Source organism: Phascolarctos cinereus, unplaced genomic scaffold (genome assembly GCF_003287225.1).
Source record: "Phascolarctos cinereus isolate Bilbo 61053 unplaced genomic scaffold, phaCin_HiC Scaffold_4;HRSCAF=312, whole genome shotgun sequence".
NCBI lineage: Eukaryota > Metazoa > Chordata > Mammalia > Diprotodontia > Phascolarctidae > Phascolarctos > Phascolarctos cinereus.
Genome location: NW_027555847.1, coordinates 711,548,299 through 711,572,409, shown reverse-complemented (window position 1 = coordinate 711,572,409; position 24,111 = coordinate 711,548,299). Strand labels below are relative to the sequence as shown.

Genomic DNA, 24,111 nt, shown 5'->3' with positions numbered 1-24,111 from the left:
TCCTTAGGGTCAGAAGGCCAGGAAGTGGTGAAGGAGGTCCAGGCTTCTTCAGTCTTGGGTGACAATAATAAACAGATGAACAGGCCCAATCACCCACATGGGCTCGATGGGAAAGCCATCTCCTAACGCTGATGATGAAAGCGGCCAGAGGGAAACAATTAACAAATAAGCCCCTGGGCCCAAAATAAGGCTCCGTCCTGGTTTTCTCTTTACATTGGCTCACTTAGTGATCTCACCAGCTGCCCTAGGTACAAAGATCATCTCAATGCAGATGTTTCCCAGATCTGGTCTCTCTCCTCTGCTCCAGTTCACATCACTAATTCCTACAGGAGATTACAAACTCAAGCTCACCATGTCCAAAACTGAACTCATCATCTTTTCCCCTAAAAAAGTTCCCTCCTCCTACCTTCCCTATGACTGTCGAGGGCACCTCCAAGCTCCCAGTCCCCCAGGCTCACAACCTAGGAGTCAGCCTGGGCTCTTCCCTCTCACCCCGCCAGATCCAAGATGGCACCACAGCATCTCTCAGAGGGATTGTCTTCAGTCTAACCCACACAGACAACACCCTAATTTGGGGCCTCATTGCCTCTTGCTTGGATTACTGCAATAGCCTCCTAGTCTCCTCTCTAGCCCACCTTCTACTTAGACAACAAAGGGATGTTTCTGAAGTACAAGTCTGACCATAGATAGGATGGTGGAATAAATGGGACAGGGGGACAATCCTGCCTCGCACTGATTAGCTGAATGCCATTGGACAAGTCACTTAAGCACTGCCCACCTTGCTGTTCTCATCTGTAAAATGAAGGCCCTTAACATCCATTCTAGGCCTAAATCTATGATCTTTTGACCACATCAACCCCCCGACTCAAAAGAAGCCAATGGAGTTTATTACATTAACTACAAACTCTTCTGTTTGGCGTCTCAAGCTCCTCACAGATTGCACACCCCCTGCCCCTCACATTTTCCAGTCTTCTCACACAGGACTTGTCTCTACACACTAAATGAAACTTCATCTCCCCACACCACGCCTTTGCCTGAAGTACTGTCTCTCTTCCCCTCTTCTTGGAATTCCTTGGCTTCCTTGAAGACTTGACTCCCCTCAAGGGCCACCTGTCATAAGAGGCCTTTCCCAGGACTAACCTGGCTCTTTCCCTCCAGGACTACCCGGGATGTTTCTGGCACATACCTACATGTATACATATCATCTGCCCCTTAGAAGGTAAGCTCTTTGAGGGCAGAAGCTGTCTTGGCTTTTGTCTCTGTATCCTTGGCAGTTAGCATAGTGCTTGGCACAGAGCAGGCACGTGATAGACTTGTTGTCTGATTGACAGTGCCTGTACAATTTTAAAAGTCCAGGCGAGGGCTGTTCATGGAAAGGTCTCATGTTCCTGGGGATCTGAAGATGCCAGGCAGCATCATACACCTGGCCTTCGAAAGACTCACATTTAGGAAGAAGGGACCAAGACGGGAAGGTGAAGTCAGTATAGCCCCTGTCAAAGGCCTGGGTTTGGAGGTTTGGGTTTTTAAAGTAAAAGTGTCAGAGACCGAAACTGCCCTTGGACCCTTCCAACCCCACCCCGACCTCATTTCAGCTGACCTCTCCAGTGCTTTCCCTCCTTCCTCCCACACTCACCTTGGCTTCAGAATCTAGGTTAGCAGGGTCAGCAGGGACCACCATCTCACAGTCCGCGTCTCCACAGCTATCACCCCGACAGGAATTCCTCCCAGCCTGCAAGACACATGGCTACATAAGCCTGCTGGGGGAGAGTGGGGGGCTTTCTCAGAGCTGCCACACTGGGAGATTCAGATTTGGGGATCTCTCCCAGAAACCCAAGTGAAGGCCTAGGCTCTATATCTACATACTAAGTACCTCAAGGCCTGCTGGCATCGCAGGGTGATACAGTGGATATGCCAAGGAGACTGTAAGCTCTCCGAAGGCAGGAGCTGGGTCTTACCTAAAACAATTTTCTTCTGTAGTATCTGGCATAGTGTTCTGTACAGAGTAGGCATTTAATAAATGCTTGCTGTATTAAATTCTATTTTAAGACCAGTCAATTACCTTATTTAAAGAAAAAACATCAATAATTTTAAGTAATAAGTTGTTCACAGGTGGGAGAAAAAGGACACCCGTTCACCTATTTGGTCCAGTTCGGGATGAGGGGTGGGAGTAGGCACACTAGCTCTTACTCTCCAACATGTACTCTTCGATCCCTTGACACTGGCCTCCTGGCTGCTCCCTCTCTCAGCTCTGGGCATACTCCAGGACTGTTCCCCACACCTAGAACACTCCTCCTCCTCATCTTCCTGGCTTCTCTGGCTCCCTGTAAGTCCCGACTAAAATCCCAAATTTTATGGGAAGCCTTTTCCGTCCTTCTTAATTCTGATGCCTTCTCTTCTTCATTATCCCCACCTGATCCTGTCTATAGCTGTCTGAACAATTTGTACACATCTGTGTATATGCTGACTTCCTCATTAGATTGGGAGCTCCTTGAGGGCAGGGAATGTCTTTTGCTTTTCTTTGTATCGCCAACACTTAGCCTGGTGCCTGGCAAATAGTAGGCGCTTAATAGATGCTTCCTGGCCAACTGTAATAAGGCCACAAGCGTGTGCCCAGAGGTGGGTGACCAGGACAATGGCTAACAAGGAGAACGGAGGGCCTGAGCGGGCACTGGGTGGGGGGCACACTTCAGGAAGGGCTTCCTGATACTTCAAAGTTCCCCACAACAGAAGAGCTCCCAGTTCTCAAAGGGAGGCCAGAGAGTCTGAACGGTGGCCGCCGTCTTCCTGAGATGTGGTGAGAAAGATGGCTGGACAAAGTGGTGGGGTGAACCAGAGGAGGGCATAGGAGTCACATTCTAGGCTTCTAGGGAAAAACCCATGAGAAAGCTATTGGGAGGGTCATTCCAGAGTTTACGTTTTCTAACGTGAAAATCTGAGCCCAAGGGAAATCATCCCTTGCCTGGGAAGACAGGAACAAAGGTTGAGCGTCCCCAAAGAATTCACAGAACCAGAGAGCTTCCAAGGCTCCCATTCCCCTTGACAGCACTTCCAAGAAGCAGCCTTGCCCTGAACTCCTCCACCGATGGGGAGATCACTACCTTCTGAACAAACTGTCGCTCTTAGACAGATTGGAATATCAGGAAGCTTCTGTTGAGTTGAAATTCACTTCTGCAACTTCTGTCTATCTGCTGGGCCTCATTGTCCACTCTAGGGCTGAGCTGTCCTGACTGGAATGACTAATGGGGTACAAAGTCATCTAAGCCCTGCACCTGGCCAGCCTCGGCCTGCCCTGGAAACCCTCCCTTCCTCTCTGCCATCCTTCCCCACCCTCACTTTTGGCATGGTCACCAAACCAATACTGCCTCTGCTCCCAGACAAAGACGAAGGTCCATGGCTTAGCTCACCATTCCTGGACCCCCAAACCAAGCCTGCCTTCCCTAGCCACCACTGCGGATAGGTGTCTCCCCCATGAGAATAGAAGCTCCCTGAAGGCAGGGATGGTGTAATTGGCCATATCTGTATCCCTGTGCCTAGCACATAGCAGATCATTAATCAATGCTTTTTCTTTCACTCATTCCTTTTCCTCTCTGGGTCAGAGTAGAGCATGGGACATCCCTTCTAACCCATGAAGGCTGTCCTCATCTCCCACCCTCTACTCCTGGCGTTCTCTTGGAGTCATTCCTTCAGCTGGGAGGGGAGGTTGTGAAAAGAGTGGCGTCCTGTCCAGAGGGGGTTACCTTGCTCGGCCGGTCACTACGGTTTGGGCCCAGGGTTCCATGATCTCCTTGAAGCTGTTCTGGTCAAAGAACCCATTCTGCCAGGCTCCCTTTACAGCTGGAGAACAGAAGTGGAGAGGCACATGCTATGAGGGCTGCTTCATCCAAGGCTGGAGACGGCCCACAGCCTGAGAAGAAGCATCCTGACCTCGCCCACAGAACTAGGCCTGGTTTTCAGGGCCACCAATCATCCCCCTTTCCCCTTCCCTCCCCAGCCCACCCCAAACTGCACGGGGTCACTGGAAGAATGAAAACATAGCACAAAATTGGGAGATAACATCTCATGAACCATCATTGGCACCTAGTGCCCCATCATCAGACTGAGATTGGGGGCTGGAACCCTGAACTTGGAGTCACAGGACCTGAGACCCACTTTTGGCCCCACAACTTGTAAGTCACTCCCCCTCTCTGCGACTCAGTGTCCTCTTTGTAAAATGAAGGAGTTAGAAAAAATGGCCTACAGCTTCTTCTGACCTTAAATCCTGACAGCTTACAAGCCTGTGATTTCAGAGGCACTGAAAAGATTCTCATGATGGGGGTATTAACCCTTTCAACCTTTCATGAGAGATAAGGCTGAAAATTAAAATACCCCCCAGGAAGGATTACAGTTCTCACTCGGGCACAAGTGTAGCACGGTGGCGAGGGAAGGTGTACTACAGGGAGATCTGCGTGGGGCCCTGACCAGATCTCTCCCTCTCAGCCTGTTTCATTGTCTAAGGAAACCGAAGGGGCCAGACAGAGGGATCCCCATGGCTCCTTCCCGTGACCCTCTGGGAACAGCTTCTCACAGAGGAAGGAAAGAAAAAGCAGGTGGTTCATAGGTTCCTGAAAGAGGGGGAGGAAGGACTACCATGTAAGGGGGTAGAATCCTGCATGGACAGGGGAGGCTGGAGTCCCTGGGGGCCAAGACTGAGAAGAATCCAAAGGGCCATTTGCATGATAGAGCATTTGATGGTTTCCAAAGCACTTTCCTCCCAATGATCCTCTGAGGCAGGTAAGTAAAGTGCTATCAGGTGAGGGAGGTCAAGGGAGGGACTTGAGGCAAAGTAGGGTCTGAGTCAGAAATGAAGGAACCCTGGTCTCTCAACTCCCACTCCAGAAATCCTTCCACCAAATTGGTGAACTTCACACAACAGACAATTCACTACATGCATAGTCAAAACTGAAAACACAAGCAGGTGATTCCTTTTTCCAGGCAGAATCTAAAATATTGATTGGGTAATATTTGTATCCAAAATATAGGGGAGGGGGCAGCTAGATGGCGCAGTGGATAGAGATCTGGCCTTGGAGTCAGGAGGACCTGAGTTCAAATCTAGCCTCAGACACATGACACTTACTAGCTGTGTGACCCTGGGCAAGTCACTTAACCCTGATTGCCTCATCAAAAAGCAAAATCAATCAATCAATCAATTAATTAATTAAATATAGGTGAATGCTCTGTCCTGGCTTGTGTCTCATGTTTGGAATATAAATGGCATTGAGACTGCCTTTCACGCTCACGTCTTATAGAGAAGTGGCCCCCCAGAATCATGACCTCAGCGCTGCTTCCATCCACCTCCTGCTCCCCTCCTGGGTGCCAGGATGTACTCTCCAGAGATGGAGGAAGGAGAAAAAGGAGATGGGAAAAGGATCTTAAGCCTGGAAGACAGAGGAGGCAGTTGGGGCTTACTTGGATGAGGCCTTCCTGCTAGCATCCATCGGGGGTCGTAGGGGACTTTGGAAGGATGGAACTCAATTTCTCGGTCAATGGGATCAGTGGGTTCGATGATGGGCACTGGGCTGTGACTGTCCTACAAAAAGAAAAGAAGGAAAGTGCTCCAGTCTCATTCTGAGGCACAATGGTATGAACAACTGAGGTAAAGAACTCATTATTCCTCCACAACTCTACTCAAAACTAGAGAAGGTCAAGAGCTTACGTATCTTTGGACATGGCCAATGTAAGAATCTGTTTTGTTTGACTATGTTTGTTACGGGATTTTGTTTTTCTTTCTCTAGTGGTGAATTTTTCTAGATTTTCTTGAACTCTAGTAAAGGATAAGGGGGAGAAAAAAATTGATTCTTGGTCATTAAGAGGTTTTTGTTTTTGTTTTTTGTTTTTTTAGTGAAGCAATTGGGGTTAAGTGACTCGCCCACAGTCACACAGCTAGGAAGTATTATGTATCTGGGGCCAGATTTGAACTCAGGCCCTCCTGACTCCAGGGCTAGTGCTCTATCCACTGCACCACCTAGCTGCCCCTATTAAGAGGTTTTAACTCAGCCACCAACTTGTTCTGTGCCCTTTGAAATGAAATGTCAAGTCCCTTTCTTACTGGGCCTCAGTTTTCAAACCTGCAGAATGGTTTACCAGTTGGATCTAAGATCTGAGCAGGGATCCCTTCTTCCAGCTCTAGGGGGACATGAGTTTGTGTTACGGTTCCCAGACAGCTCCAGGCGTCAGCTATGAGAGGAAGGGATGCTTGAGAAGAAACACTCACCTCTGACCCTCTTCTACAGAAGGTACTTACCATGGGATCTCAAGGTCCTGTCCAGAGACTTCACTTTGAAAATCACATGAAATGCTTAGTAAATGTTTGTTGAATTGAATATCACTATTTAGAAAGCAATGCCATGGCATTCTTTTGGAAGGCCTTTTTTTTTTTAATTTACATAGGCAACTCTGTGGCACATTGGTGAGAGAGCTGAACCTGTAATCAAGAAAACCTGAGTTCAAATCCAGCCTCAGATCCTTCCTAGCTGTGGGACACTTAACCCTTAATCTCTGCCTGCCTCACTTTCTCCATCTGTGAAATGAGGATAACCATAGCACCTCACCGCCCAGGGCTGTCGAAAGGATCAAATGAGATGATATTTATAAAGTGCTTTGCAAACCTTCAAGGGTCATATGATTGCTAGCCATTATTGTTTTGTTTTTACTTTGAACTTAACAAATACCCAATCAAATGAGCGTTTCCATACACACAACAGAACCACATATGAAATAACAAATTTCTATTATGTATAGCCTCCTTTCTTTGTTCTCCTGTCCTGAAATAGTAAATGTCAGCTAGATGGGACTTGGCGATTATGAGTATTAATGATGTCCAGGAACAGGGCAGCCAATGATGGCAGGAGTCAGGGGGTGTTGGAGAAGAGAGATGGGACAATGATGATGATGATGATGATAACCTGGCCTCAAAAGCTCCACCCAGAAGGGCAGCTAGGTAGCGCAGTGGATAGAGCACCGGCCCTGGAGTTGGGAGGACCTGAGTTCAAATCCAGCCTCCGACACTTGACACTTACTAGCTTCGTGACCCTGGGCAAGTCACTTAACCTCAATTGCCTCACAAAAAAAAAAACACAAAAAAAGGGGAAAAAAAGCTCCACCCACTAGTAACCGGGCTTCCTAGCCTAATAAGAATTCATCCCCAGGGTGGGGAAGGGGAAAGGATTGGAATTTCTACAAGGTGGACACACTCACTAGGAAAAGAGGTTATTGGGGCCTCCATCTGCCATCTGCGGATACCATACCTTGGGCATATAAGACAGCCACTCCAAGATGGTGTAGACCCCCTCAAAGTCATCTGGAACGGTGATGTGGGAAATGCCATTAAAATGCATGATCTGCACGCCACCCAACTGGTTATTTGAGGTATAAACTTCACGGCCGAGGACCTGGTTCAAAACCCAAAGTCAGCAAAGCCCCCGGAACAGCTTGTGCACCCAGTAGGCCCGCGTGCATGCATGGGGCTTATCTACTGGCTTCTGGATCGTTGCGCTGGCCCAGAGGGCCGGCCACCAGCAGGGCCGTGGCTGCATCCAGCTCAGACACAGGAAAATCGCAGTACAGGCAAGGGGCAGGCTTAAAGACCAACAGCCGGAATAGCGAATGAAATCATTTCAGGTCAGAGAGGAGCCCGGGAAGGACGAGAGCACGCTCAGAACTACCCAGGACATTCAATTCCTGCTTATCCATGTCAGTGGCGCGTACGTGTGGGACCCCACAAGAATGCAGGCGGCCCAGGGGTTAGAGCGCTGGACCTGAGTTCGGCTCTTGCCATAGACAATTCCTAGCCAAGCTGCGTGACTCTGCACAAATCACTTGACCTCTCTCTCAGCCTCAACTTCCCCATCTATGCCCACGCCATCTACCCCCAGACTTGAGCATCCTCACTGCCTTCCTGGTGAGATGCTAAATGGAATCATCTTGGTGAACGTCCCCACCAGAAAGAGGAGAGACCAGCACCAGCGGAAGGAAGAATTTGGGAGAGGAAAGGGCTTAGAGAAAGATAAACTCTCAAATCGTCACAATCAGGAAGCAAGGGGCAGACAATGGTGGTGACGGCCTTCCGCCTTGGCCTCCCCATGCCCGCGTCCCAGATAACAGTAAGCCGGGGTTACCTTATTCAGTGCACTTGCTCCTGTCAGGATGATGTGGGAGTTATCAACCTGTATCACTCGCTGTCCCAACCGCACCAGGTAGGCTCCGATCCCAATAGCCCGGCAGGTCACCTACAGGAGGAGATGAGTCACTGGTCAGGGAGGGGAGAGAGGGAGCTGGGACCTGCTACACTTGGCCTGGCTGGTGTGGCTGGCCTCCTTCCATATTCAAGGGCCTGGGATTCTGTCGGGACTGAGCAGCGGCCTCTCTGGGGCTCAGCAGGTGACCTCCCAGGCTGCTGTGGCCAAAACCCTCTGCTGTCTGCAGCTCACCCAGGGACAAGCACTTCCATGCCCAGGGACTGCGGGCAAAGACTTCGGAGCTCAAGAGGACTGGCCAGAGCTTGGCCTCAGATGGGTGGCCTCTGAGAAACCTGGGGGCGTTTTTCTCAGAGGGCTCTCGTTGCCTGATAAGACCATGAAAAAATAGCCATGTCTAAGATGCTGTGAAGTTTCTCAGTCCAGATAATGAGCACTTATCTCTGCTGCTGCTTTGGGAGAAGGGCTAGGTGAGACTCCCACAGCCTCCAGCCCCCTCTAAGGCCGACTCGGGACACGGAGGCCTCACCTTCACTTCTAAAAGGCCCCACTCCTGGCAGGTTCAACTATCCTCTGGTTGTTCAATGTGAGGGTGGGGGGCCGGGGGCCAGAGGAGACAGAGAATGAACACTGGATTCTCCTGTCCTCATTTCCACAGGCTTGTGTGTGCTCTGCTGATCTCTGCCACTCGTGGACAGTCTCATCCTAAAGTGGGACCCATGGAGGGAGTGTAGCCTGGTGGAAAAGGCATCTGCATCTGAGCCATGAGACCCAAGCTCCAACCCTGCAGAGCCATGCCACTGAGGACGAATCACTCGCCACAGTGCCTCAGTTTCCTCATCTGTAAAATGGAATATCTACCTGAAAGTATTTTGTGTCAGAGAAATGGGAACTGTTGCCTCTCCTGCTTGGGGGTTCCAGCCTTCCAAGAAAGGTGGTCACATTCTACATGGCCCTTGTGACTGTGGAAAATGAAGATCCGTGGAGGAATCAAGGTTCAGGGGGACACGTAAGGTTTCAGTATGCTTTGTGTTACACTGAGTATGATGAATTTATTGATGGCACAGAATAGAGATTCTATGTTTCTCCCCTTCCCACATGGGTGGATTGGGGCAACAAGGAGTGAGGGGAGGGCATGAGATTCCCAGTAGAGGGAAACTGGGTCTGGAGGTGGGCTCCTCAGGGGCAGAACTCCTCTTCTGGCTGGGGATGAAGGTCCACGCTTTCTCCTCTACTCCATGGAGGCCACCAAGACCATGAGGTCAACTCCATGGATGCTACCTCTGCACACAACAGTGGTCACACAGCTAGTGTCTGAGGCCCATTTGAACTCAGGTCCTCCTGACTCCAGGACCGCTGGTCTATCCATTGCACCACATAGCTGCTCCGACTGATATCACCATACTTGGAGGTTTGTCCAGGTGGCAGGCCAGATCCATGATGGATATGCCGGGACTAGCAACATAGAAGGCCATGCCTGTAAGCTTCCATTTAGCTCAGGGGTGACCTTGACCATGGCCTCAGCAGCACCAATGGAAGCAGGGATGATGTTCTGGCCATCACCATGCCCATCCTACTACAACTTGGGGAGTCAGCTCCTGCTCTGATACCCCATGGCCCGACAGTGACTCTGGGTTCTCAAATTGGAAGCCAGTGAGGGGCCAGGCCCAGGCCCAGGTCTGGGCAGGTCCTCCCAAGCTAGAACTGCTTCAGGTCCAGGCCCTAATTTGGCCTAGATGTCTATCCTGACCATATGCAGAAGAGCCAGATCCCAGAAAGCTAGACACTGGGTAAGGACCATCTTTGACCACAGCAACTCGTGAAGACCATCCCCTAGGGCCTGAAGGGGCCATGAGCTGAGGAGGCAGCCATACCAGTAAGGATCCCAGGACAATTCAAGCCCCAAAGATGGCCAGCAACGCAAGAGAAGGGCACTCACCATGCTGATGGTGATAATCTCCTCGTAAGCCAGAGACGACTCCCCAGCAATGGTGCCGGAGCCCCGCAGGTTCTCCACTCCAAGTCCATCATCCTTCCCGATGATATCAGTGATGACGTACCTGCCCAAATCAGGCACATGTGAAGCAAAGAGCCAACGGAAAAGAGCAGAGTCAGACTGCAGGTCAGGATCGCGATGGGAGGCAGCAGGGAGCCCCTGGCCTGGGACCCAGGAGACCTGGGCCTGGTCTTGGCTCTGCCTTAGGCATACCTGCTGAGGCTCAGGCTCCTCCGCGGTAGAATGAGAGGGCCTCAGGCAATGATGTCTAGAGTTCTGCCTCCCCAATCCAGTCTTCAATCCTGCGTTCTCAGGTACCTCCCTGCTCTGACATTCCCTGTTCCAATGTTCTGACAGTCTCTGAGTCTAGGATTCTCAGTGACCCACAGAGCTCGAGCGTTCTCTGCCCCATGGCGAGGGATGCCCAGGAAAGTTAATCTCAAGGTCTCCTTTAGAATCCCCGGCCGTTTACAGAGACTTCCCTCCCACGGCTCGGCCGCAAGGTCCTTGAGGACAGGGGGTCGCGTCTGGCTTCTCTTTCTGTCTCCCTCTGAGCTTAGCAGACACTGTGTCTCCCATCCCCACACCTTTGCACTGACCATCCCTCATGCCTGGAATGCACTCCCTCCTCACTGTTGCATCAGGGGCCCTCTCTTCCTATAAGAGACAAGTCAATCACCACCTTCTAGGTGAAGGTCTTTCTTTCAGCCCCTCATCTCCATCCCCAACCACCAGCTACAAGTGCCTTTCCTCCCAAACTACCTTGTCATGAATTACTCTATCTATATTTCCATTTATTCACTTAATAATTACACAGTCTCTGCTTGGACAGGCCCTTCTTGTCTTCCACATTAGAACATAAGCCTCCTGCTGGCAGGAAGGAACCACTGTCATTCTGCATTCTGCATCCCCAGTGCCCAGCACACAGCAGGCCCTGAATAAATACTTGTGGATGGTCTTTAAATCTGCCATCCCATCACAACAAGAGACATTCCTATCCTGGGTCAAACAAAGCATGTGGGAGTGCCCTACGAAGGAGGTATTTGAGTCTATTAACCAGTAGACCTGCTGAGACAACTTTGACCCCCACTGGTGAAGAAGAGGCCAGCCGCCATCAAAGCTGCTCACCTGGATTCTCCTTCCTCCTCCACGTGCACGCAATGGACCGAGTTCAGGGAGCTGATCTTCGTGTAGTCTTGAGGAGTCAGGTAAAGGTATTTAAAGCCCTTCAAATCAAATGTGTCACAATTACCCCATGGATGACCTTGGCTCCACCCACCCTCCCATTGGTTCTAGAATGGAAACTCCTGGGAAGATGGGCAGGGATTCCAGTGGCTGCTGGGACGCTCAGGAATAACACGGCACCTCACTCAATAACCAGCAAGAGGAGGCTGAGCCTCACCCCTACAAGAGATGGTGGCAGCGGCCAGGCTTGGGGTTCTACTGTCAGTGCAACTTGGGATCCTCGTCCCACGTGATCCCACCTTCAAGAGGAATCCTTCCGTGAGCCCTCTCAGTCCTAGGGACGGCCCTCTCTTGGCTATTTCCAACTGATTCTGTTTATATGCTGTGTGCAAGTTGTCTCCCCCATCAGAGGGTGTTCCTAAAGGGCACTGTGTGGTGCCGAGAACACAGTAGGTGCTTAATAAATGTTTCCTGGTGGATTGACACCCCCTCATTAATGGCTGGGTCCCCCTTCCCCAATCCTTTCAAGTTTTGGGTGAAGGTACAATTGTCCTGCCCCTCAGGGACCCACAGATGACAGCTATCCCTGCCCTCAACTCACCTTGCCTAGCACATGCCCCTCTCCCTGTGCCTGCCGGCCCAGAGGGCATTGGTCCAGTCCTGCCTGGTACTTAGATCCCCAAGAGGAGTGGGCACCATGTCCCCCAGCCTAGTTCCACCCATTCTCTTCCATCACACCGCACCCCTCAGTGACTCTGGGGCTTGCCCCCAGCCTTCTTTTGCCTCTGAACCCTTCTGGCAGCCGGATAGGAGTTACTCTCTCCCCAAGGGAGAAAGGCCCTGTCAGGAATTCCCTCAGAGCCACTTTGGGCATCTCCAGGGAGGTCCCCAGGCTGGGGTGTGGGTGGATGATGCCCTGGCATGGGAGGCCTTGAAGCAGAGGCTTGGTGACCATCATTAAGGATGTGGGAAACGAAACCTTCCATCGAGGTCAGGCTGGGCAAGACACCTCCTAGAGGCTTCCCAACATGAGAATCTGGATTCTCCCTCCACGGGGTAGATTGCAGCCCAGAGTTTTAAAAGGTCAAAGTTAAAGAATTCTGCTTTGTTTTTGAGAGGCCTGAATTTCTTCTATGTCATCCTAAGGAGGCGTGTTACAGAACACAGAGACCAGCAGAGAATCACTGAGTCACCAGAATTTTAAGGCACTAAGTCCCTAGTCCAAGCCCGTCACCCTCCGATACACAGGAACCTCTGAGAGGAAGGACCCCAAGTCACGCCCAAGAGGGGGATCTCCATTTGGGTCCTTGGAGGCCGGTGAGCAGCGCTCCCTTCCTTGTTCTAATGGTCACATTTCACATAGAGGCAACGGGCTGAATCAGAGAACCACGCTTTCGGAAGCGACCAGGAGATCATTCTGCCCAACCCGGTCCTCGGATCCTCGGAGGGAGGAGGGGGAGGTGAAGGCACCAAGGCCACAGCCAGGCCCCCTTCCATCTCCCCCGACCTCACCTACTCTTGGGTCACCTCGTCGGTTCCTTCACCTCCAGCCCGCCATCCCACTGCTTTTCTGGGTCCCCCCCTCACCAGAGGCATGGTAACGTGCCTTGCAGGGGTCTTCGGGGTCGAGCCAGGCCACATGGAACATGTGCCGGATCTCTTCGGCCAGGCCGATGCGGGCCCCACTGTTGGCAGACAGGTAGATCTTGGGGATGCCCTCCGCCCGGGCCAGCTGGGACACGCGCAGGAACAGGAGGTCCTCATCTTGGCCGAAGGAGCCGATCCGGAAAGTGATGTCATTGCCGATGACGATGATGTAGCGGCCGTTGGGATACTCTCGAGTTTTGAGCAGCATCTTGAAAGCCACCATGCCCACCTGGGAGAAGAGAGGGCAGCGGGCTGATGGGGGCCGTGGGCCCAGACCGAGGCGCAGCCCCACGGCCACCTGGGATGGCCGCCATTTACCTCGTTGCCTCCGGGGAGCCTGTTCATCTCCACCAGCTGCCCCTGAGAGTCTAGCACCAGCTCGGTACAAGTCAAGACGTCCTTGGGTTGCTTTTCTGAGGAGCCCCACAGCTTGTAGAGAGCCTGCAGAGACGACAAGCAGATCATTAGGATGAATGCTGGGCCGCCCGTCCCACCCAAGGATGGCTTTCCAGGCCCCTCGGCCCCAGCACAGGACGCACTCGAGAATCCTCTTTCCCACTGTTGGGAGAAGCTTGTTCTCATACAGATCTCTGTGCCTCCGGGTGCAGGAGCATGTGTGGTGAAGTCTGCAAGGGTGACGCGTATGGGCAGTGACCACAGCTTCATCAGCCCATGCGTGAGAAGACGTTTCATTCTGAGCGCTAGTATCACCAGAACTTAGCACAGCGCCTGGCCACACAGTGGCTGACTTGACCAACTGATTAAACGTACTGCCTATTTCTACTGGACTGGAACCAATAGTTGTATTTTACATAATTAAAAATTCAAATAGTACAAATTCAAATACATGGGACCACTTCATGGAATCCACTATTTGCCCATAGTGGGCCCTGACTGTAAGCTCCCTGAGGACGGGGACTATTTCACATTTGGCTGCCACACCCCCCCAGTCTAGGGCACAGTAGGGCATATAACAGATGCTCAGTGAGTATCGATGGAACACAATGCCGACATTTTAATGGAAGGCAAATACATATATGGTTATATATACAGAAAGAGTTCAAGAACATAATTGTATACACACATACACATATATACACGTGTGTGTACACACACACACAAGACACCACAAAATGACTTCCTGAATTCCGTAAAGAGGTTCCCCCCGCCCAAGTCCCCTTAGAGGACTCTGTTTCTCAGCTTCTGGGCTCTGCAGAGCCCCTGATCTGCCTGGGTCGCCGAGAAGGCTGCCTCCTAGATCACCTGACACCCAAGGGCTGGGACTTGCCTGTTTGAACATCTCCGGGAAGTCGTAGATGTAGGTGGTTCCCAGAGACTGGGCCTGAAACCTCTTGGCTTGCAGCAGGTCTTTGGTTACGTAGGGCGTGTTGATCAGCATCCCGTGCTGGGCACCTTGTTTGTTCCCAAAGGAGTGAAACATGATCTAGAAAGGAAGGGGCACAGCAGGGACCCAGGGCGTCTTCCTCCACCCTCTCCAGGGCGCTGCCTTGGAGGAAGGGCCCTCGAGGATACTGGACGGGGGCTGCAGGGAGGGTCTGGGGCGGCCCCTGCTCCCGCCTCTCCCTCCTCATGCCAGCAACAGAAAACAGAATCACAGCTTTCTTCCAGAAAGTGTGGTTCCCTTCACAGAAAGTTCTACAGTGGGCATTTCACGTCTGTCTTGCTTGCACTATACATAACCTCTTCGTTGGCCAACATGGCCAAAGAATAATTCCCACAGCACCGTCCCTGGCCTGGCCTTGGTCACTGTCTCGGGCCCCACTACCTGTGAACAGGCTCTTCCCCTCTACTGAAAAAGAAGCTCCTTTCCCTTTGGGCCCAGCATCGAACCCTGCATCCAGAAGGTGATTAATAAATGCTGAGTGTTATTAATGCCCTCTTCCTATGATCCTGTATTTACTTCTTGACATCCAAGGGTGACTTTGGTTTTGTCTCCGTATCACCAGCACCCAGTAGTGCCTAGCATACACCAGGTGCTTAATACTTGTGGACTGGCTTGGTTCCCAGAGCCACACCCTCTTCCTGTCACTTCTAAGGTCCAAAAGCTCAAGCCTCAGTTTATCCACGCGATATCCCCAAACCCTCAGGGTGAAGAGAGAAAAGTTAGAAGAAAAGGCCGCCCTGCTAGGAATCTTCATGGAGACAGACTGTTGCTTACATTTCCGCTCCTGGGGTCTGTCACTTCTTTGTATAGGCTGATGTCCAGGTAGTAGCCGGACTCGTTGGTCAAGAAGAGGCGAATGGGGGTCGCGGTGCTGGTCGGGGTCATGCGGATGTTGATCTTGACCTCGGCCTGCAGGACACGGAGCTTCCAAAGCCGGCTCCCGTATCTCATCACCATGGACCGAACCGATTCCTCGATCTGCCGATAACCGGAGACAGACAGACAGACAGACAGATCGAACCAATTCCTCGGTCTGCCGATAACAGGAGACAGACAGACAGATCGAACCGATTCCTCGGTCTGCCGATAACAGGAGACAGACAGACAGACAGATCGAACCGATTCCTCAATCTGCCGATAACAGGAGACAGACAGACAGATCGAACCGATTCCTCGGTCTGCCGATAACAGGAGACAGACAGATCGAACCGATTCCTCGGTCTGCCGATAACAGGAGACAGACAGACAGATAGACTGACAGACAGATACACATGCTCACACACACACACACACACACACACACACCACACACACACACACACGACTCTGGATCCCATCAGGTACTTCTAGACCTGGGGACCCTACAGGCAAGTCCCCATGAGGGAACTTGGTGAAGGGGGGGATGATTATGTGTCTCAGCTCCAATGTGTCTTAACACCCCAGGGATGAACAGGATAAAAAGCAGTGAGAAGTTTCGCTCTACACTAGGAGAAGTAGGACACCCCCACCAAGAACACCTTGATGATTAGTCCATCCAATCACCAGAAGCCTGAGTGAGTCACCTGAACTGCCTGCGTGGTGTTCTCATAAGCAAAAGATACCTGAGTCATCTCCCTGCCTCGTGGGGTTGTCACGGGGTTAAACTGAGGTGCTGCGACCCCTCTCTCTGTCACGGAGCTGGTCTGGGCTCTGCACTGGCCAAGGGCCGACAACCCTTGGTAGCACTACGGGTTCACGAGGCCCTCAGCAGCAGCCTCTCATTTGGGCCTCCCCCCTGCCCCAGGAGGGAAGCTCCATCCATCACACCTGTGTAGGTCCTCATTTTACAGAGGAGCCTGGGACTCAGAGAAATTAGGTCACAGAGCTGGTGAGCACCAGAGGCAAGATTAGAATCCGGGGCTCCGCTGAGTGCCAATCCTGGACGTTTTCCACTCTACCTGGGCAGACCAATGAAATCACAGACCTCCTCAATACCTGCTTCTCTAATCCCTCCCAAGGCAGCAGAGCCTAGCCAAGCAACAGTGACCGATGCTCCCAAAGTATTCCCACACTGGGCCTGCCCAGAGCCATTCAGGATGGCCAGGAAGCAGCAAGACCCAGCCACTACCATGCCTTCCCCTAGCCATCCTTTTCTTTTCCACGAGCAGAAAGACCTCAGGGTTCTATGCTGTGCCCCGAATCCCCCCAGTTATGTCATCTGAGCAGTCCAAGGACCCCTAGGCTGTCTGCCCCACAGACTGACCCTTAGCCCATCTAGGACAGATGGGCTTTCCGTCCACCCTACAACTATAAACTCGACTGTGGGAATTGCCTCCCTCCAGTGAGAGTGTGAACTTCCTGAAGGCAAGGGCTGTCTCAATGTGTACTTCGAATAGTACTTGGCAGTAATACATACTTAATATTAAAAATTAATAAATACTTTTCATTTATTCACCTATGCTTTCACTACTTGTGCCAATTAGATCAACAAGGGGCTTAATTCTTACACCAAATTTCAGTCTCCAATCACATGCAATTACTCTTTTCTAAGGAAACTGAGGTGTTCTGGGAGTCCTCCATGCCAGTCTAATGGACAAGATGGTGGACGTGCATTGGGCCCCAAACACCTCCCTGTAGTCTAGAGGAGGCCAGAGCATTCTTCTCACCACAAGGAGTAAGTCCCATTAGCTGCCTATACACAGCTCTCAATTAACTTTTCCTTGTCCCTCCCAAGGCTACTGAACGGTGCAAGGATATAGAAATGTGGGTAGTTGTTCTGATTGTGATGGTCAAGCCGTGTTCCTACAAAGCCCCCTCCCTAAAAAACGTCCCCACCACAGAGATGGAAGCCAAGGAGCAAACCTTGGAAGGGTCCATGATGACCGTGGGGACAAAGTTAAGGAAGATGTGGTTGCAGTCGGTACGGACGCTGGTGTTGTTGAAAGCCACTTCCAGCTCATCCATGGCCTCCAAGAGCAGCCGTTCCCCCTCATTCTGCAGGTACTCGAAGGAGGCCTCCTGTTATCAAAGCAGGACAAGAGATGGCCGGATCAGCGATCAGATCTGATGCAAGAACAAGGCAGTCTTGATCCAGGTACTAAGGAGGAAATCCCCTGCCCTTCTAAGAGGGAGGTAGTGGATTCAGGGTGTGGAATGTCGCACGCATTGGACACTGCTGCTGTATCACCGCTTCTGCTCAGCTTATAAGGGAAGGTGCTTTGGGGTGAAAGCAGGAGGTCCAGAAGTAACTGTGCTATAACAAATTACAAGGCTCAACAGGACCTTTTTTTTCAGGGTCCAGGAATCCTCCCAGGACTCCTGCTTAGAAAGACAGCAGGAGTAGTGGATAGAGCCATGCTTGACCTGGGAGTCAGGGAAACCCAGGTTTCCATCCCACCACAGACACAAGAGAGCTGGAGGGTCATAGGCACATCCCTTCACGCTTTCTGATCTTGCCTTGTTCAGGCTCCATCAAAAGCCTGCCAAGAGCACTCCACAAACTTCAAAATGCTATAGAAATGTCAGTTATTACTATTATATATTATGTTATATTGTGTTACATTACTACATTACATTATATTATGTTACATTACATCATGTTACGTTATGTTATGTTACATTATGTTACCTGCTATGTTATGCTATGTTATGTTATATCATATCATATCACATTACATTATATTGCTATTACATTATATTATATTATATCATATTATATCATATTATTCTTCTCTCTCTGTGCAATGTTGGACGAGGCACTCAGTCTCTGGACAAGAGTTTCCACACCTGCAACACTGAAGCAAAGTCTAAACGACTCATGTGAAGAGGATTTCTAAAACAATAATTGATAATGAGGAGATGAATAATAATACTAATAACAATAATAGCTAACACATACCTAGAGCCTTAAAGTTTGCAAAGTGTTTGATAGAAAAGATCTCTTTTGAGCCTAACAACAGCCCTTTGAGACAGAAGCTGTTATTATTCCCATCCTGCATATGGGGAAAGTGAGGTTCAGAGATGTCACACAGCTAATGTGTGTCTGAGGTAGGATTTGAACCTAGGTCTTCCCAATTCCCAGTCCCGTGCTGCCTCTCTGGGACTCGACAGTCCCCGCCCACGCTGAGAAGGGGGTTCCGGCATCAGCCGCTGCCGGTACCTTGGTGATGAGGTCCGAGTGCCTGATGATGGCGCGGATGAAGAACCGGTAATCGGTCACTTCGGTGCCTTCCTTCACTCGGGCGGCGCCCAGGTAAAGGTGCATCTTGTGGTTGGCGCAGGGCACGGCCTTCAGGTCGAAGTTCCGCATGCGATTCAGCTCCAGCTGGAAGGCCAGGGCGGGCTCCAAATGGCGGTAAATTCTGTCTTCGGCAAACTGAAGACAAACGAGCGGAAATCAGCACAAAACCTCCGCTCATTTGGACACTTGGCAGGGCCCACCGACGGGGTGGGATGTAGTGGCAGGGCCCCCAGGGCGCAGAAATGAGGTGGGGCAGGAAGGTGGGGGGAACACACACTCTGATATACAAGATTCCAGCGCAGAACAGGGACAAAGTGTTAGGGGAGACAGAATAGCTCATTTCTGACCCCAAGGACTAGGACGATCAGAAAAGGCTTCCTACGGGAGGCAGCATTCACATGAGCTGGTTTTGAACCCCGCGGGGTAGAGTTTCCAGTGGCGGAGATGGAAGAAAGGGCACTCAAGGAACAGGAAACATCCTGGGCAAAGGCGAGGAGGTGGGAAAGCACCTTGGATTAGGGGTCAAAAGATTTGGGTTTGAATCCCAGCGGAGCTACGTGCTACCGTGTGTCCTTGGGTAGGTCCATTCCCCTCTCTGGGCCTCACTTTGCTCATCTGTAAAATTGGGGGGCTGGAGTAGATGACCTCTACGTGCCCTGTCTGCTGTGACCCTCATAAGATTTTGGATGGCTCTGTGAACATCAGCCCCATGTGGATGGGCCAGAGAGGGCCCATGTGAGTGCGACATTCTACATGCAGGACAGACAGATTGCCAGGACATACCTCATCTCTTGCTCGGAATGTAAAAAACTTAGGAAATTCTCTCTGCAAAAAAAGAAAAGAAAAATCAGTCCAGTGAAAGGAGCCCACCATGCCAACAGCACTGTTGCCCAAATGTACGCAGGTCCCAGCCTGCTTTCCCCAAAAACCGATCCCCTGCTTACCCAACGGGTGGGACCGAGTTTCCAAGCCACTGGAATGAGTCTAGAAAGGTTGACGAGACACCCCCACTCACCTCTTGTGCAATGAGAAAAGTGATTCTCCGGAGGCCGTACTCCACAAGGATGTGTTTCTAGATTCAAAGAAGGTGACAAATGAGTGTCACAACCATCACAAGGCTGTTTGGGAACAGAGAGGCTGAGGGATCCTGCTGTCAACGGGGTACAGAAGCCAACACGGGCTGGCCAAGGGCCAAAGAGAGAGGAGTGTGCTGGGCTGGGGCACTTAGCAACACTCTCCACTGGCCTCCCTTCCTCAGTCCGGCATAAAAGGCCCCCCATCTATCCCCTCTGAGGCAGACTAACTGCAGTACTAGAGTTTCAGAGGGCGAGGAGCCCTGGGGGCCATCTGGCCTGGCCCAGACCTGAACAAGAGTCCTCCGGATGTATCCCCAAGAAGGGGTCGCCCTGCCTCTGCTGGGAGAGCTCCCGGGAGGGGGAGCCTGCCACCTGTCCATGACAGGCCTTCACACACCGCTTTCCCTGCTCCACCTTCAACTGAACCTCATACCGTTATGCTTTACCCGCTATTTTTGTATTGCTTTGTATTTTTGTTTTGTCCAGCTAGACTGTAAGCACCATGAAGGCAGGAGCCATAGCCTAATTATCTTTGGTCTCACAGGCTGGTACATACCACAGGGCAAGCTCTGAGACTCCTGGGAACTCTCTGCTGGACAAAGTAGGACCTCCCTCCTGTGCTTGTTATCAGGTAGGCCCAGGGCCCTGGGCTAGGTCTGAGGGGTAAGGGGAGAGGGGACAAAGAAGGAAGTGTGGAATGGGGCAAGGCTTCGTCCTTGACCGCCAGGAGGTCATTGTGTACAACCTTGGAGAAGACGTCCACATGTCACTACAATACAAGGCAGTATCTGCCCAGAGCCCCGTGGAGGGGAGGACCAGAGGGGAGTCATGTCTGGAAAGGGGAGAAGATATTCAGAGTTGGGATCCTACTGACCTTCCCGGCCCTTGCTCCTCCCCAAACAAGCCCCCTCCTCTCTTCTCCCCATCTCTGAGAGGTGCTCCCTGCCTCGTGGCTCCCCAGCCCTGCCGGATGAAACCGAGGCCTCCTTCCGGGCTCTGCCCTCGGTCCTCCGGCTCCCGGCCAGAAGCGGTCCTCGCAAACTCTCCCAGCACCTGGTTCATGACGCTCTAAGGCACTGATTTCATGATAGTCATGGCTCACGTCTACCCCGAACAAGCCTGGGACGGAGGCGGGGTCAGTCTGATTCCTGAGTCCACCCCGCAGAGGAGGCTGAGGTTCTGATAAGCGACCTGCCCACGGTCACCCACAGGCCCCTGTCTGATGTGGATCAGAAGCCAGCTGTCCTGACTCATCATCTAACCAGCACCACGCCGCACCGCGCAGCCCCAAGAATCCCCATGTGTGATTACAGCCACACTTCACTTCTCCCCAGCCACATAAACTACGCCCTGGACACAGGAGGAGCACCATAAAGGTGCTTCTGTATACACGCAGACTCATCTTACCTAGGGAGGCCAGAAATGGGCCAGAGCCCTGGCCTCCCTGCCCCCCAGGGGCACTGGGAGAAAAGCGCTCTGTGAACCCCAAAATGCTGCAGATGTGGGAGCACAAGGAGACACACCCCCAGAGCCCCCAGCCCCAAAGCCTCCCACCTGGGGGCCCAGGAGCAGGCGACCTGAGCTCTCATCTGTAATAGGGAGGAAGGTGTCCCCAGGAGCTAGCTCACAGGGGTGCCTGGGAAGCTCTGGGCAGACCCGCATCAGCATGGCACTTTGCCCTGAGCCCCTCCCCGCCACCACAATGTCAAACCAATGGAGGAGCCCGGCCACACCAGCCCACCCCCATCCCCCATCCCCCGGGAGCCCAGGAGCCCCACAGAGCCCAGGCAGAACACAGTCAGTACCTTGGACTGCACAAACGTCCGGAAGATGGGCACCAGCTCCTCATCCTCCAGGCAGTCGGCGTACTGGATGGCAACGTTCAGAATGTGGATGGGCTCTTCCTTGATACACTGGAAGTCCAGATGAGAGGGGGAATGAGAGGGAGACAGAGAAAGAGATAGAGACAGAGAGACATAGAGTCAGACAGAAGAGAGACAGAGACAGAGATAGAGACAGAGAAAGACGAGAAAGGGAGAGACGGACAGACACCAAGATATAGGGACAGAAAGACACAGAGTTGGAGAAAGGAGAGACAGAGAGAGACAGAGCAGGGAGAGAGAGAGAACAGAGTCAGAGAGAGACAGACAAACACAGAGACAGAGAGAGACGGAAGGTTGGCTGCCCCCACACGCCTGGGCAGGGCCCTCCTGGCAGAATCATCATCCAGCCTCTCACTCACCTTGCAGTCTTCCTCAGAATACAGCATGGACCGAGCCTCGCTGAAGAGGGGGCTCTCCTTGGCCAGGTTCGCAAAGCAGGAAATGACTTCATCAAAGTTTCTAGTGGGGTTCAAAGCAGCCAGGGAGGAAGAGTCAGGGACTTCCCAGCCTGACCTGGAGGGAACAAGCTGCTGTGTGGGGCACAGGGCATAGGGCACAAGGGGTAGTTCCCGGCTTTGTGTGTGTGCGTATATGTGTATGCATGCGTGTGCACATGCTATGCACACACACACACCACACACATGCACACTTGGGCAAGTCCCGGCCCCATGTTGGGTCTCCGTTTCCTCAGCACTAAGGCCATTTTCCCAGGCCCAGGTTCCATGGGAAGATGCTATACTTAGTACCTGACAAAATCCTCAAATCTGTGAAAGGCGACCATGGCCCCCATCCTCTGGCAGAGAGGGGAGAAGCCGCTGTCCATGAACAGCTCAGTGCTGTGCCGCAGCAGGTCAGGGTTGGTGATGCTGACGGGAAGGGACATTCTGCAGAGAGGACCAAGAGGCCATGGGTCACTGCAGGGCCCCAGAGGCCCTGGGTGGGCCAAAGGAGGCCCCCAAAGCCAAGGACCTCCACCACCAAGGGACCAATCCATTCAGAGAATCCTTCTCTGAATGCCCCCCTGGCTACACCCACCACGGTGTGCGGACAGCCACAAACATCTCATTTGATCCTCACAACAATCCTGGGAGGTCAGTGCCATTACTATCCCCATTTTACAGATGAGAAAGCTGGGGCAGAGAGAGGTGAAGTGACTTGCTCAGTCACACACCTGGTTGTCCGAGGCCATACCACCACTGAGCCGGGAGAAGAGAATTTGTCAAGGGGGGCCAATTTCTCTGGTGGCCAGGAAACCACGAGCTCACTTATTTCCCCTTTGGACGGAAGGAGTCACTCTGCTACTACTCCGAGCTTTCAGACCAACTCAGCACTTCCATTGGAAAAGAAGGCACCTCTGAACTTTCAGGAGGTGTAGGAGAAGGGTGACATGGATTTCGAGTCAGGAGACCCGGCTTAGAATCCTGCCAGTGACAGTTACTAGCAAATCACCTGACTGTTCTAGGCCTTAGCTTCCTCACCTGTAACATGGGATGGTAACACCCACAATACCTACCTCACATGATAACTGTGAGGCTCCCATGAGAATAGAGATGAAAATGCTCACCCTGCCTGTCTTCTAGGCTTGGCACAAACAAGCCAAAAGATTAGAGACACGGGAGTAGTTCTGAGACTTACGGAAGCAACGGGTGCCTACAGGCACCATGGACGGGGTCTGAAAGTCCAAAGCCCCATTAGCCATTTCATGGTCTTCTCTAGGGGGAGGGGAACATCTAATCCAACCCCCTCCTTTTGCAGAGGAGAAAACTGAGGCCTGGGATGGAGAGGGGCAGTGACTTGCCCAAGGTCATACAGATAATAACCTACAGAGCTGGGGTATCTTTCCACGGTCCCAAGCTGCGTTACTAGAGCTAACAGGTTTTGGGGTGTACCCTTCTGACCCTGAGCGGGTGGCAGAGCATTCTATCATGCCAGCAGAAGGTTCCAGAAGGGCTTCCAAACCAAACGCTACTAAGCTGACCCCACAAGGCTAGGGCAGTTCTGGGACTGCACACACGAGGTCTGTTCCCTGCACACACATAGGCAAGGCAGGAGCTCCCAGAAGCCCCTGTGGGTTATTCTGCGGTCTCTGCCACACCAGGGGCCCTCCCCTGGCTCATTCTGCTAACACAGTGAGGCACGTGTCACAAAAGCCTGTTCTTTTTGCCCCCAAGAAGGACAGCTAGCGACACCTTGCGTGGTGAGAAAAACACTGGATTTGGAGTCCAAAGGACTTGGGTGTGAATTCTGCCACTGCTCTTTACTCCCTCCTGCTCAGATGGCCTCTGGAGGTCCCTTCTAGTGATGAGATTCTGGGATGCCCGTGTGACCTTGGGCACATCACTTTACTTCCCTGAGCCTCAGTTTCATCTTCTGTAAAAGGAAAGGGTTGAATTCGAGGATCTCTAGCCGTAACCCCCTCCCCCACATCCTGTGTCATGGTTCCCTTCTAAGACAGATGAGTCAAACCCT

General features: G+C 51.9%; 1 protein-coding gene across 1 annotated transcript in view; it reads right to left on the bottom strand.

Moving 5' to 3' along the window:
- The window catches only part of ACACB (acetyl-CoA carboxylase beta), a 115,943-nt gene that overhangs the window by 13,412 nt on the left and 78,420 nt on the right, over positions 1-24,111 (bottom strand). The window contains 19 exon segments of the mRNA XM_078154385.1: positions 1,634-1,683; positions 1,686-1,729; positions 3,738-3,834; positions 5,446-5,566; positions 7,284-7,427; positions 8,154-8,264; positions 10,171-10,291; positions 11,356-11,453; positions 13,019-13,288; positions 13,378-13,500; positions 14,348-14,503; positions 15,239-15,442; positions 17,306-17,461; positions 18,603-18,818; positions 19,467-19,508; positions 19,699-19,755; positions 21,565-21,672; positions 22,002-22,101; positions 22,389-22,526. Of these exon segments, the coding sequence (XP_078010511.1) occupies positions 1,634-1,683; positions 1,686-1,729; positions 3,738-3,834; positions 5,446-5,566; positions 7,284-7,427; positions 8,154-8,264; positions 10,171-10,291; positions 11,356-11,453; positions 13,019-13,288; positions 13,378-13,500; positions 14,348-14,503; positions 15,239-15,442; positions 17,306-17,461; positions 18,603-18,818; positions 19,467-19,508; positions 19,699-19,755; positions 21,565-21,672; positions 22,002-22,101; positions 22,389-22,526 (2,356 nt within the window).